The sequence below is a fragment of the Pocillopora verrucosa genome, chromosome 3 (genome assembly GCF_036669915.1).
Source record: "Pocillopora verrucosa isolate sample1 chromosome 3, ASM3666991v2, whole genome shotgun sequence".
NCBI lineage: Eukaryota > Metazoa > Cnidaria > Anthozoa > Scleractinia > Pocilloporidae > Pocillopora > Pocillopora verrucosa.
This window is the reverse complement of record NC_089314.1, coordinates 20,445,791-20,460,318: the sequence shown is the minus strand read 5'-3', so window position 1 is coordinate 20,460,318 and position 14,528 is coordinate 20,445,791. Positions and strand designations below refer to the sequence as shown.

The 14,528-nt window shown below is 38.9% G+C and overlaps 1 protein-coding gene across 1 annotated transcript in view; it reads left to right on the top strand.

Moving 5' to 3' along the window:
- Positions 1–14,528, top strand: part of LOC131783895 (hydrocephalus-inducing protein homolog) — a 50,478-nt gene that overhangs the window by 7,383 nt on the left and 28,567 nt on the right. Inside the window, exons 13-37 of the mRNA XM_059100667.2 lie at positions 227–358; positions 1,341–1,432; positions 1,524–1,591; positions 1,758–1,987; positions 2,721–2,821; positions 3,205–3,340; positions 3,462–3,509; positions 3,872–3,988; positions 4,723–4,875; positions 4,957–5,060; positions 6,066–6,339; positions 6,703–6,815; positions 7,091–7,241; positions 7,651–7,806; positions 8,278–8,406; positions 9,176–9,235; positions 9,380–9,518; positions 9,849–10,099; positions 10,235–10,444; positions 10,721–10,936; positions 11,704–11,907; positions 12,645–12,790; positions 13,210–13,635; positions 14,186–14,228; positions 14,306–14,452. Coding sequence (XP_058956650.2) covers positions 227–358; positions 1,341–1,432; positions 1,524–1,591; positions 1,758–1,987; positions 2,721–2,821; positions 3,205–3,340; positions 3,462–3,509; positions 3,872–3,988; positions 4,723–4,875; positions 4,957–5,060; positions 6,066–6,339; positions 6,703–6,815; positions 7,091–7,241; positions 7,651–7,806; positions 8,278–8,406; positions 9,176–9,235; positions 9,380–9,518; positions 9,849–10,099; positions 10,235–10,444; positions 10,721–10,936; positions 11,704–11,907; positions 12,645–12,790; positions 13,210–13,635; positions 14,186–14,228; positions 14,306–14,452 — 3,846 coding nt within the window. The remainder of the gene's footprint in view (positions 1–226; positions 359–1,340; positions 1,433–1,523; positions 1,592–1,757; positions 1,988–2,720; positions 2,822–3,204; positions 3,341–3,461; positions 3,510–3,871; positions 3,989–4,722; positions 4,876–4,956; positions 5,061–6,065; positions 6,340–6,702; positions 6,816–7,090; positions 7,242–7,650; positions 7,807–8,277; positions 8,407–9,175; positions 9,236–9,379; positions 9,519–9,848; positions 10,100–10,234; positions 10,445–10,720; positions 10,937–11,703; positions 11,908–12,644; positions 12,791–13,209; positions 13,636–14,185; positions 14,229–14,305; positions 14,453–14,528) is intronic.

The window sequence follows — 14,528 nt, the reverse complement described above, 5'->3', positions numbered from 1 at the left end:
TCAATATGATATTAACCAAACAAGTATTATGAAAATAAAGAATATTATCAATTGAGGGATTATTGGTTGATCTAATAACAAATTCTCTGAAATAACATTATAAGAATTGTATGGCATACAGTGAGGAGATTGCTAATGAGATCTTGGGAGTGATAGGATTAATTTGTGTATATAAGACGTGGAAATTGTGAAGAATATAATTTAATGTTTTTCTTATCCATTGCAGGTTATTTTGTGTAACATGGGAGATATTGATGCTGTATTTAAACTCCTTCCTTCCAACACCCAATTTGGTCCACAGTTTTCATTCCTTCCTGCCCAAGGAATTGTCATTCCTGGAGGATACCAGGCCATTCAGGTAAGAGTCGTCTTGTATAACTCCTTGACAAAGAATACACTCAGTTAAAGGTGATTCCTCAGAAAAAGAGTTATCGAACAATTTTTTTTAAAACTTTCCTGAAATGTTCCCTACCAATGTCTGTTTCGAAAAATACAATTTGAAAGATAGGTTACCCAGCTTGTTTAAGAGATATGATGAGGCAAACTTACCCCACCTATACCTGCTCTGGCACTAAACATGCATGTCATTTGATCAGATCACAGTACATTTTGAGGAAGCTGGAAGAAAGGGTGTATAAAGACACATTAAAAAAATTTGATAGGTAGAAATTCTCAGGCGTATGGAGCAATTTGATAATTATATAATTTGTGAGAGTTGTTGTTTTTAAGATCATAATTTGCATTATTATGTAACAGGCTTTGTGCACGCTTTTAGCCATATCTTTTTTTCCTCTGAATTTTTTTTAATTTCTCCAATTTAAAGGGAATCATTTGTACAACAAAATTATGCAATAAAAGATATCGGTCACTATGGTTGTTCACATTAGCCAAAGACTATTGTACCTCTTTACCTGGTCCATTTATTAAAAAACTATACTGTATTCCTGGAATGCACACACTCTTATTCACCTAATAATGTGATTTTTATGCACAGTACATGATGTGCAGTGCAATACTGAGGAATCACCTTAAGACTGAATATAAAGTCTTTAGCTGTCAAAGTCTTTCTATTGATTTAAAAGCATTGTGAGTCATATAACTGTTCATTCTTTTATTTACCAGAGGGATGAAGGCACTGCATGCTAGAGTTACATGTCTCATCTATGAACACAACAAACTAATTCCTGCACCTGACAACCACTTATGACCAAGAAGTTTGGGTCAAGAGACAGTTGTCTTGACAATTTGCTTCTCCCCCCCCCCCCCTTTAATTTCTCTGTATAAAAAGTTATTTGATTCTAGCCAATATAAAAAAAAAACATGTTTCTTAATTTACTTAGATTCACTTCTGCTCACCCATACTTGGTGATGTCAACGAAGTGTTTGAATTTGCTGTGGAAGGGTCGCCTGAGAAACTCGAGTTAAAGATCTTGTAAGTCACTGGGATATTTTTGTGTCTGTTCCTTGGTCTAAGTGTCTCACAAAGTCATTGACTGGATATTTTGTGTTTGGTCTCTTGTTAGGGGATCAGTGATTGGCCCCACTTTCCATTTTAATATACCAAAGCTGAAATTTGGAGTAGTTTCATATGGTAAGTTGAGAGGAATTAACATTAGTTTTTTACTCTTGTTGTTTGTTGTTGATATGGTTTCTTTTTTGTCTCAATGTTCACCAGACAGGCACTTAAATGATCAAGAAACATGTTTAGGAGCTAATTAAAATTTTTTTTTGATGTTCTTGTCATCCTTTTCTTGTAGGTTTTGTGAACACTCATGAGTGTACACTGGTCAACACTTCACTCATACCCATGACATTCAAAGTACGTGTTCCCGCTGATGGTTGGATAAATGAGGAAACACGAAGCCGGGATAGTTTGATTGATAGCAACATTAGTGACACTGGTAGCACCATAATGCCATCTCCAAAGGAATTTGATATTACACCGTGTTGTGGCACTATTTCTCCTCAGGGAGAGCTTGATATTAAGGTGATTAGAATATTATAATATTGTCGTGGCATTTTCTTTAATGTCCTCTTTGATGTTGTTGTCTGGATGGGGCTGTTTGTTCCAGGCACTCTGTTTTTTGGCCATAAGTAAAAAGAAGGGTTAGGAAGGAAAGAATGAAAGGCTTCTTTGTTTGCCTGCATGATTTAATTTTCTCACTTTAATCTCCCTATGATTAAGGAAATTAAAGAGTCTCTAATTACTCTGAGCAGCATATGGTAGTTTGTGGCCTTTCCCTACATCTAGGCAGTTTGGAAAGCTGCAAAACTCTAGAACAAAATTTATCTTTCAAATTGGCACTCTTAATCCCCACAGTATCAACAAGCGCTTTTCATTCAACTAATTTATTCTTTTCACCATATTCCTACCAGAATTGTAGCTACACTGCCTGCATATAAACACGCACACAACCCACAATTCCTCCATTCGCTCCAAAGAAGGGCTAACACTCCAAACATCAGCTTTGAAACTCTTTACGGTGGCCAATTTACCCTATCAGCTCAGTTGATAATACTAAATGAATTTTGTCAGTGGCATGAATTTGTAACACAGTTTATAACTTACAAGAAAAAAGAGATTCTTGGATACATAGAATAAGTTTTGGTACATGAACAGGGTAGAGAAACAGCAGTCCATTATGAGGTTTGAACCCTTGACAGCCTGTCCATCATTTGGATGCAATATTTGGAAACCAATTTTCATCCTAATTTCACAGGTGGACTTTGTGTCAACCTCTGTCAAAAAGTATGAAATTGCTTTGGTAGTTGATGTGGATGGAGTTGGAGAGGAGATTCTGTCACTTCCAATAATAGCCAAGTATGACCATTTTATATTTCCTAATGTAATATTTTTTCCCTTTAAAGGTTAGGTACACTATTTTTCATCAGGTATTTCTGTCTTTGAACACTGGCCTACTAAGTTTTCAAAAGGAAAGACTACAGATACCACATGGTTGTCTCTATGTTCCACCATGATGACAGCCCAAAACATTTCATAAAACACAAGTTTGTTCTATTAAACATAAAATTACATCTTTTAATCAAATTGAGGCACTGAGGTGAAATCATTCCTCTTTGGGAAACCTTCATGCATGTGGAATGAAATTCTTAGACTTAAATTCTGATCACAGATGAAGATTTCTTAAATCCTGTCACACTTTTTAGTAAGGAAATGTTGATGACTGCTCTTTGTGTTGACAGATGCGTGGTCCCACCCATTACTGTCTCTACACCACTCTTGGATTATGGTCGTTGTTTTCTCCATCACCCTTATGAGCTTCTTGTAAATCTGGTGAACGAGTCCGATCTGCCTGCCAAATATGAATTGTTGTCACAGGTATTTACTTTTATACATGTAAATTTTCTCATGGGTACATTCAACATAGAAGTTTTCTGGTGTTGTTGTTTCTGTTGAGATTTTTGACATGTTGGATTGATTTTCTTCGTTATAATAACAGGTTGTGGAAGATGTGACACCAATCCTGTATACAAGTCCTGAACCAAAGGTTAGGGTTTAAGAAACGGCAAAAAATGGTTTCCAACAGAAATTTCAGTCGTGAGCAGCAATCGTTAGTTTCTTCAAAACACAGATACTAGCCAATCTAAAAATTTTACGTGCGATGTGATAATACTTGCAACCTCTGATGCAATAAAGCTGGAATGAACTTACACACCAGATAGAAAAGAACAAGAGATGTTACAATGTAGATTTATCTTCTCTTGATCGTTTCTAGTGTAACTGTTGGCTGCTGGTTGTAAGTTAACCAATTAAAGTATCAATGAATTCCTTGTTCAAAAAATGGGCTTGGTGGATAGGTCTACTAGTGTTTCCACAATTATTGTTTGTGTTTGTGTTTTATGGTTTCAGGGAATTATCCAGCCTCATTCTGTGAAAGAAGTTCCTCTTCACATTACAGCAGAGTGCCTGGAGGAAGTTACCACTGTGGCTTACTTCATGATATTTGGGAGCAGTGAGGCTCCACTGGTAAGGATGACACTGTAAAGATTACTAGTGGATGTAATTTGTTAGAAACGTGTAACCTACAATGGTAGCTAAGAAAGGCTGGAGCATTGGTGGAAGCATCTCTAGTGCTTTATAAACTTTCCAAGTGCTTCGTATCTCGATGAACGCACGACTGTCACATGAAGTAATTGCTTTATTATAATAGTACTTTCAAAGAAAATATAGTCTAAATGGTTCATTAAGGGCCTATTTACACGGTACGACTTTGTCGCATGCGACAAGCTTACGACAGACTTACGACACGAATTGTTTCGTGTAAATCAAACCTACAACTCGCTTATGACTCTTAAGTCATGTCGTAGGCCTGTCGTAAGCTTGTCGCATGCGACAAAGTCGTGCCGTGTAAATAGGCCTTAAGAGACGTTCAAGTAGGTGGGCTTTAATGTGTATATACAGGTCGTCAGCGTGCACAAAAGGAATATAAAGCACACTCAAGCTTTGAATTGGATGATACAAATTAAATAAACATTTTGTTTAAAGGGGGTAAGTTTTAAAGAAAACTGTGGTACTGCGTCGGTGGGGTGTTATAAGATAGTTTGGGTTAAAAAACTGAGTTGACGATGTCAGAGCTCTGACGAAGGGCTGACGCTCGAAAAGTCAGCTTTAGAAACTACTTATGGTGGCCAAGTTACATCATCAACTTAGTTGATAGAATCAAATGATCTAATTATTTTGCAATTCTACTTATGTTCCAGGGAGTTCAGATCCAGTGTGTGGGTGAGGGACCAGTCATACATGTTGTTCCAGCTCATGTTGATTATGGGACCATCCCAGTTTTAACAGACATCTCCAAGATTGTGCAGCTTTCCAATGAGTCCCTGATTCCAGCACAGTTTTCTTGCAGTATGGTAAGTATTGTACATGTTCATCCTCAAATGTCTTTGAAGCAGTTGAAGTTAACATTTTCTTTTCATTTCCTTGATTTTTAGGTTCGTCCCAATTCGCTGTTTTCTGTTGAGCCAGCCCAGGGTGTTATTCCGCCTGAAAATACTCTGCAACTTAAAGTCACCGCAAATGTTGATGATACAGTCAAGTAAGAATTCTACCTTGTTATGTTAGAGTGCATTTCGATTGATTGTCGTGAAAAAAAATCAAAGTAATTACAACAGCCAATCGTAAGGATGGAGAGTACCCGATAGAGCCAATCATAAGAAAGGAGAGTAACCGATACAGCCAATCATAAGAAAGGAGAGTACCCAATAGAGCCAATCATAAGAAAGGAGAGTACCCGATAGAGCCAATCATAAGAAAGGAGAGTACCCAATAGAGCCAATCATAAGAAAGGAGAGTACCCGATAGAGCCAATCATAAGAAAGGAGAGTAACCGATACAGCCAATCATAAGAAAGGAGAGTACCCAATAGAGCCAATCATAAGAAAGGAGAGTACCCGATAGAGCCAATCATAAGGAAGGAGAGTACCCGATAGAGCCAATCATAAGAAAGGAGAGTACCCGATAGAGCCAATCATAAGGAAGGAGAGTACCCGATAAAGCCAATGAGAACTCAAAGTGTAAACAAGCAAACCGCTTAAAGCGCGGGAAAACGCGAATGACAGAGTCGCGATTGTTTTGATTTTTTCATTTGATTGGTTGAGAGAGCAGCGGGAGTTTTCTGGACCAATCACAAAGCAAAGAAAAGTAAAACTAGTACAATCCGGGATAAGTAAAATTACTCTTAGAAATGTACTCCTTTGGTTAGGACCTCAAATTCTTCATACTTGTGACTTATCTGTGTTGTCGTCTTTTCCATGCGTGTTGCAAAACCAAAATCAAAACCAAAGTAATCATAACTGCTTATCAGAGCATAACACAAAATAACAATGGGTTATTAATAAGAACTCAAAAATGAAGAAACGTAAATTATTCAAAGCACTTATGCCCATTAGATGCGTGAAGTGGTTTACAGTGAAGCAAAACTGAAGCAATCTCTGATTACTTTACTACAGTTTAGTCGCTATAACAAGAGTTGCTTTGAAGCTATCACTGGCTGTTGTCTTTCCACTAATGGATCATCCATTCCCACGAATATTTTTGTCAGGTTTCAGGACAAATTGTCAATCAACATTAGTGACAGTCAGAACCAAACAGTCAGCCTCATGGCCTACGGCTCTGGCACAACCATCGTCAGTGATCCTCCCTTAGCTCCAGCCGTTAAACTTGGTCCACAGTTTAGTTGCCAGCCTGTCAAGAGATGGTTCCAACTGACAAACAGCGGAAGGAGGCCTCAACAGATTTATTGGACCACTGAAGGTTTCCTCCCGTACAGGACTAAGAAGAAGCCTGAGTACAATCCGGAAGACATGAGATACCAGGTAATAAGCTAGAAAGGTTTTAAGCTGCGAGCTAAATGGAGAATATTGAATACAAATTCCTTTACAGTGACACATTCACCCTGATATCACTAGAAATCAAGTTCTAATTACTTAGATTGTGTCAGAGAAAGTGTAAAAACCCGTAGCGAGTGGGAGAACCAACGACCAAAAATTCATTGTTGTAGAAGTAATCATAAGTAGATAGCTTCTGGTTTCATCGCACATTACAGAAAACCGGAAGTTAATGTATGAAGACAAGCCACTTGTGCCAGGAAATTAATGAATTATGTGCCACTGGAGTTATAGTAGCATATGGTTATACTCATTAAATTGCTAATACAACGGTTCATGTTGGTTTAACAGGGCCAACCACCACCTGTTGATCCGCCTAAGCCGGTGTTTCAGTTAACACCCGACAGATTGGTACTACATCCTGGAGAGAGCCAAAAAGTAAAACTGGAAGGATATTGCGAGAAGTAAGAAGAGCATTTACTAACCGATTTTGCTATGGAATTTTTATAGTAACATGTTTTTTAGGAGGCAGATGCTACTTGCCATTTTGGACGTTATGAAAAATTTGCTTCTTCTCTCATTCATCACATTTATTTGTCGGTAGTTCATTTTTACAGAGACAAGTATTTTTTTGGTCATAGAAAATGTAGCTAGATCTCTGTGCTCATCCTGAAAATGGGTTTGTACATGATAATGGAAACGTTATGGCAACAAGCTCTTTATTTTTGTGTTTTTTTAGCCCACAAATTGTAAAGGAGCGCATGTTCTGTCATGCTATCATTGGCACCAGTACTGGCAAGGAACGTATCATGAGGGTGGATATAAGTGCAGAGTTTATCAGCCCACTGCTGTCTTTTTCTCAAAGGGAGATAAACTTCTGTGTCATGAAGGTAAGCCAGTTTAACTTAAAACAGAATTGTTACCATTCCATGGGAAGGATTGTTTTCTTTTGTGTTCTTGATGTTTTTGTGTTCAGTAACAATTGTCGCCCATGTTTTGTTTTGCACGCGCGGGTGAATCGCAAACCTAGACCTGAGGAGAAACTTAACGTTGCAAACTCACCCAACAACGAGGTCGCCTCCACATAGAGCCGTTAAAGGAACTATTATGCCTTGGAAAGTTACTCTTACCAAACAAAAATAGCAGAATTTCATTTGGCGAACTTCTTGTTTTTAACGGAGTGAATTCGCTCTCAGCTCTCTCTGCTAGATGTTGATGAAGGTAATTTTTGTTATATGGATTACATTTTAACATATAAATTACTATTTCATTATTTGTTTCTTCTTTTTTTACCTGTAGCACCCTGAGAGCACTTTGGAAGTAGAAACCAAGCAAGTCATGATGCACAACGTGTCATCCCTCCCGCTCACAGTCGTGTTACAAGCTTCCTATCCCTTTCAGTTGCTTGTGGAGGATCCACGTTGGGCACCTGTTAATGTTAAATCATCTCAATCGGTGAGACAACGTGCATTTATAAGAGAGCATTGTACAAGGGCAAACTAGACAGGTTTGATTCCTTAACTGCGAAAATTGAGTGGTGCTATCGCGCAAAACACAGTTCAGTATTTACTTTTGTAAAATACATTTTGAATGATAAAGTAGTGTGCAGCACGGTACCAACTCAAACTTTAAAAAACTTGCCCTAACCTCCCCTGCGTTTCGTGTGACGGTAACGGAGTTTATCGGAGAGTTTTCAAGGTTGCTTTCAATGAGGAACAATCAGGATGTATTCGCAAGGCATGAATAAGGAGTTGTACGTGAGTGGCAAAGGGATTACATGTACTAAATCGTGACACATTTGAGGCTCAAAATTTGAGCTCTGTTGTATTTAGCTTTGGCTTTTGTGTAGCATCGGAAGACATGCAGGTTAATGCCATTTACAAACGTTTGGGTAATTATTTCGAAGTTATTGTTTTCCATTTTCAGGAAGTGTCACTGGGCGTTGGTGAGAATATACCCGTGCTGATTCAGTTCGATCCTTCTTACAAGGATGACTTTGTGACCAGAACCGCTGAGAGTCAATTAGAGGTGTCATTCAAAGAACATCCACAAAAGGTGAAGAGCTTTGTGTCCAATGATTGGATCTTTACTCCTGTAACACCTTTATTTTTATAACGGAATGCTTTACAAGTGACAAATAGTGAATTACGCAAGGCTTCACTCTCACATCTAAGGTGGTTTAAGACTAGCCATTGATCTTTCAGTTTAATCATGAGGGTGACAGTAGTCTTGAAAAGGACTTTTGACGGTCGTATTAACTGAAGTTTCACCTTCAACCGTGCGATCTAACAACACGATCAGCTTATCATTTAACTTGATTTCATTTTCCATTTCACTCTAACAAACTTACCTTAACAACAGAACTCAATGCTATAGCGAAGTATTAAAAAGCACACCCAATGCTCCTTCGAAGGGCGTATCCTCAACAAGGCAGTATTGGATTTTTGCTGTTGTGGTTTATTTATCTCTCGATAATCAACAAAGTATCAACAAATTTCAGGAGTTTTTAGTTAGAGCCGGAGACCAGCGGTCTTCTGCCACCTGCAAAAACCTTGAGCCTGCGAGGGGCAGGCTCTCGTCTTTTGGTTTTTGCCTTACGGCACAGCTGCCCATTACACTATTGGCAGCCGCTTATGGAAAAATTTATCGAAACCCCCGAAATTGAGCTATGAGCTTTTTTCAGAAGCTTACAACGTTTGCGTGTGGCTTTGTGTATTTCGTAAAAAAGGTTGTGGTTATTCATTGTGGTGAATAACAAAGGTCTGATTCTATTTGTTGCTTATTATTTGATTATTCAGTACTAATACTGTGCTACTTCTTCCAGGACTTTGTGAGTCTGAAAGGAGAAGTGTTCTTCCCTAATCTTACATTTGAAATGGAAAAGGTATGTTAACTAACCTTTTTTTGATAACAGAGGCACTTTTTTATTTTTGGGTAACACTTATGCTCCAAATCTGTGCGTACTTCTTCTACTACCCACCATATATACTGAGCCAATGGAAACTGTTGAAACTGATTTACCTCGTAGGTTGACTTTGGCTGTATATTGAATGACACAGAAGTGACCCAAGTAGTGAAAGTCACTAATCACAGTCCAATGGATGTCAAGTATCAGTGGAGCTTTGTTGATTCAGCTATTCAGTTTGAAAACAAAGAGGAAGATGAAGGTACGTCAGGCTCGATGAAAATTCCCCAGCACCTCGATCAGAATTTAGATTATGACACAAGTGCTATGCAACTCGTAAAGATTTCTTGGCGCACTTTATGTTAGCATGCGTTGCAGGCCTTTCGTTCTCCTCTTATTCTCGCGGGAAAAGCGTGAGCGGAGCGCTGGGATGCGAGGGCATGGAGAGAAAGCGAGCTGAAAAGAGCGGACGAGAGGATCCTCCTGCGACTCTTGTTTAGTAAAGGGATAACGGAGGAGAAAGCTTCATGAGCCATATTTTAAAACATAGAGTAAGAAATATAATTTCAGCTTCTAAATGCCTGCTCTTTAGGAATTGTAGTCGAGGTTGATGATGACAGCCAAGAGGACAGTGAAGAAAAACCGGAAGATGTTGACAACGTGATGATCGAAGTAACAGGTGATCATACCCCCGAGTCACCTCGGCTTGTAGACTTCACAGGATCACCAGTAATGAGCAGACCTTCTACTGCTTCAGAACAAAGGCCACAGGATGCAAGCCCAGCCAATCAGCTGGCAGTGCCGTGGAGACAGACTGAACTGCTTGATATTGGAATCGAAGAGGTTGGTTTTCTAATATCTGCCACTTTTCTGATCGAATAAAGTGAACACAGAGAGATATTCTTGCGGGCAAAACCCTTAGTTAAAAATTGAAAGGTGTTTTAGATTATATTGTTTCTTTTTTTATTCCTATGTCAGATTTTTGACATCTTACCACTGTATAGCACCCTTCATCCGCATGAGACGCAGAAAATACAGTTCACCTTTTATGGTCATGCCAACATTAGTTCTCAGGCTGTTGCCCGCTGTACTGTGTACGGAGGACCTGAATACGACATTGCACTTCTGGGTCAAGCGTCCCTAGTGCAGTATTTCTTCGATCGGCAGATTGTCGACTATGGAAAACAGGTACAGCAAATACATTTTGAATAATCCCATTCGTGAAAGCTGTGTTTTAAGAATTGGAATGTCAAGATGAGGACTCTGACAGTGAAAAAACAAATTCATATATTATCGTCAGTCGAGGAAAGTTTGATTAACAGGAATTTGAGTGAGGCAAATTTGAAACACGTATCAGTGCGAACAGACTTTCCTTCTCTCACACAACGCAACAACATTTCTTTTCTTGCATCTCTTATTATTTTTTCATTTTATGCAGTCATCTAAACTACTTTGTTTTTGTAGCTGTTTGACCAAGCAGCGGTTGCAGAGATCGTTCTCCACAATACTGGTAAAGTAGGCCTCGATTTTGTGGTCCTCAACGTGGACAGTGGAAATAAGCTCCTTCCAGGCGCCCCAAATGTTTCCCCAATCCAAGGGCACATTAAGGCCCTCAGTAACCAAACACTTACCATCAAATATCTACCTGGTGTGCCAGAGAAGTTTGAGAAGACATTTCAGGTAAAAAAATTTTACTCTTGAGGTATTCACGTATTCTTTTAAAACAGTAAAAGTACTATGTTGGGCTTCAGATTTTTCGGGTGTCTTTTACTTGATGAACCCAGTGGAACAGATATTGTAGCGAATGTCAGTGACACTAGTAACTTATATGTTGGAGGGTCCATAAAATGAAAACTTTTATGAAGCGGACAACCGCGGGACTCTCGTTTGTCTCTTTTTAAATTAGTTATGATAAGTCGCGAATTAGTGAGCTTAATTTTGTTATCTGCTACTGCTTAACATAGTTATTTGCGGGCGGTTTTTTTTTTCGTTAAGTATTGAAAAAATATTGGGACAAGGGCTACTTTCCACTTAATTTAGGGTGTTCACTTGATGTGAAGTCCGCCTAAAATGTGTTTGGTTATTCTTGAATACATAACTTGATCCTAGTTTCAAGCCGGGTTTAGAGTAAATTGCTGAACAATAGCGTGATAATGTACATAGTTACGACTATATTTCCTAATCTGTTAACCCTTTCATCCCTAAAAGTGACTGGCATCTAATTTCTCCTCGTAATATCACCCCTGAATTAACCATTGAGGTCACGAGAAGAAGGAAATGATCGCCAACGAAAGAAGCTTATGATTATTAAACAAATTCTCCTTGTCAACATCTTAGGAAATGTATAGAACAGTATGGAGAATATGCACACTGATGTTAGTGACGAAGCTAACATTCCCTTTCGTTGAACGTAATCCTTTCTACTTTTCATTTGTTTTGTTGAACAGGTTAGAGTTGCTCACTTTGAACCTAACAAAATCACCCTGTCAGGGGTGGGTGTGTTTCCCCGTGTCGTGTTTGACCTTCCTCATGACAAAGAAGACGTCAGATACGAGGAGCTGACCCAGCAAGCACGCGAGAACCTGGAACGAGAAAAGTCAAACCTATCAGAAAAGAGTGTAGATGACGTACCGTTCGGAGCTCTCGCAAATGTAAGTACAGTCAGAAAAAAATGTATCTTTATGTGCTTTTTTCTTGAGCAAAAAGGGACTTTGTTACCTGAGTATACAGGTACCCTATGGAAAAAAGACCTCCGTCAGTCTCTACCTTTATTCAACATTTTCCTATTAAATCTTTGATTACTTTTTTTAATTAACCCCGCCTTGACCATTAAACCCCATGAGGGTGACTGGCACCTTAGTTCTCCTCATCGTCACTGCTGAATCACACCTAAAGGTCATGAAAATAAAGGAAATTATCAGGAAGCTCCTGATGGTTGAACAAATTCTTCCTGTCAGTACAATAGAAAATTCATAGACAACATTATGGAGAATATGCATGTGTTGCGATGTGTTGATATGAGGAGGAAGGCTAGTCCGGCTAGTCCGGCTCGGACTAACGGTTACCGTGATTTCGGCCCTCGAGACTCGAAATATTCCATTCACGAACCCTTCAGCTGAGTCACAGGGATAAAAATTGAAATATCATACCTTTTTTATCTTGATAGCCTTGCTGAAATTTCCCTTAGGAATTGTACTGAACTCTTAGCTCCCTTTCCATATGGAGAGATTTTAAAATTCGTCTCGTTAACTAATCCTGACAGACCCTGATTGAAAACTTTCCTCGATTAGTGTGGAATACTTATCTTCTAGAGAAAGCTTTTTGTCCGCCAATTGTTAGACATTATAGCTGAACTGTAGGTTTAATTTTTGTGATCATTCTTTCTCAGTCTGTCGGCGACATCGGAGTACAGATGGAGGTCGAACGACTATTAGTGAAACAATTCGCCGTAGAGCAACAGGAATCAGCAAGAAACGTCTCTTTTGTGCATACCTCCGGTTCCCACAGAACTGCAACAAAGAAACAACGACCCAAGTATGTTTTATCATGAGTTGCATCACGCAGAGCATATAGAAAATGATACCCTTTCATTTCCACAACCCCTGTCCACATCAAATAAATTGCGTGTTCTTATGCGATTACTTTCATGCGTAAAATTAGTCGCTATTTCAGTAAATACTTAGAAGTTTAAAACTAGTCAGGTGCTTGTCGCGATAGAAATGAATGAACCATTAACTTAGGAGCAATTGTACTCCTCTGGATTCAATTATTCTCTTGCCAGCGATTCATTCTTGAAGTTCGCAACGATTAATTCGAAAAAGATTCCCCCATTCCAACTTGTGCAGGAACAATACTACTAAAGGGTCTTTTAGGTTAATTTTAGTTTTCTGGAGACGGACTGCCTTAGTCGTGTAATGAAGGGTTGATATAACAACGTACTGTTATTTTTTCAGAGCTCAGCTGATCAGTTATTTCCTGGATTTCGGATATGTTGTTTATGGCACAGTTCGATCACATGTAGTCCGTGTCACCAACAACGGACACTTCCCGGTGTCTTTTGCACCTGACAAGTCAGTTCTGTCGGGCAGCGGATTTGGAGTGGAATTGGACCGAGTGCGTAACCTTCCCGGTGAACCAGATAACGAAAGTATGGAATTCATGGTGATCTTTGACCCTAGAGCGGCTGGACTTCCCATGGGACCAGTTGATCTGCACGTGCCCTTTAACGTGCTCAATGGTCCTACGTTTGGGTTGAGGATTAAAGCTGTGGTGACAATGCCGGACATGACAGTATCTACAGATTCGCTAGATTTTGGCGTGGTGGAGTGTGGGAACAGTAAGGTCATGACGATACAGCTACACAATAGCCAACAAGTCAGGCGAGTATCGACACCACAAGATGTTGTTGTGTATTTAAATGTGTAGTTCAAATCGTCTCTTCTAGTCAGATGTTCAATAAGAGAACAGAAAAAGTGAAAAATTCCAAAAAAATAGGGAGATTTTGCTTCATAACAGAATATCTGGAAAATAAAGACCGTTCTCGTACCTGTCCACTGAAGTATTATCAGAGATTTTGACTGCGCCATTGCTTAAACAATGCTTAATTTTATTTATTAAAGACGATGCAAGGCGTTACATGGTATCTCTTCTTAGTTCTAAAAAGAGCAAAGACGCAGTAGTTGCCGTTATAAATGAGAGAAACGGAAAACGGAAAAAAATTTCTTATTAATTTTTGTCCTTTGCCATCTGCCGGTATTTTGAAGCCTCTCTACGTTATAGCTCACTTTCTATTCTGTTCTGTCTATTCAAATATTACAGGAAAAATAATCGTTTTTAGAGGAAAAATAATCGTTTTTAGAGGAAAAATTTCCATTTGAATTTGTATGAGATGTTGTTCTTAATCTGTGCGATAAAATTTCTTTTCCGTAGGTGTGACTGGTCGTCTGAACCTCCGGAAGAAAAAAAGAAAAAGGTATATATATAGTAGATAAGTCTGGCTGCCAAAATTTGATTTGTAGATAACGCCATATTTCATGTTTTGCTACACAGTCAGACAAGATGATTCCACTTCATCTACGCAAAAAGCTTCGCACAGAAAAGCCTAAACCAAAACACTTTGAAGTGATGCCGCCCATCGGTTCCCTAATGCCTGGTCAGCGGATTAATGTCCAAGTCAAATTCATGCCCACTGAAGAGGTTAGAGGCTGCTGTTGAAACTGTTTTCTAGGGATTTATTCTTGCATTGCTTTATTCTGCTACTTGTCTTACGCAT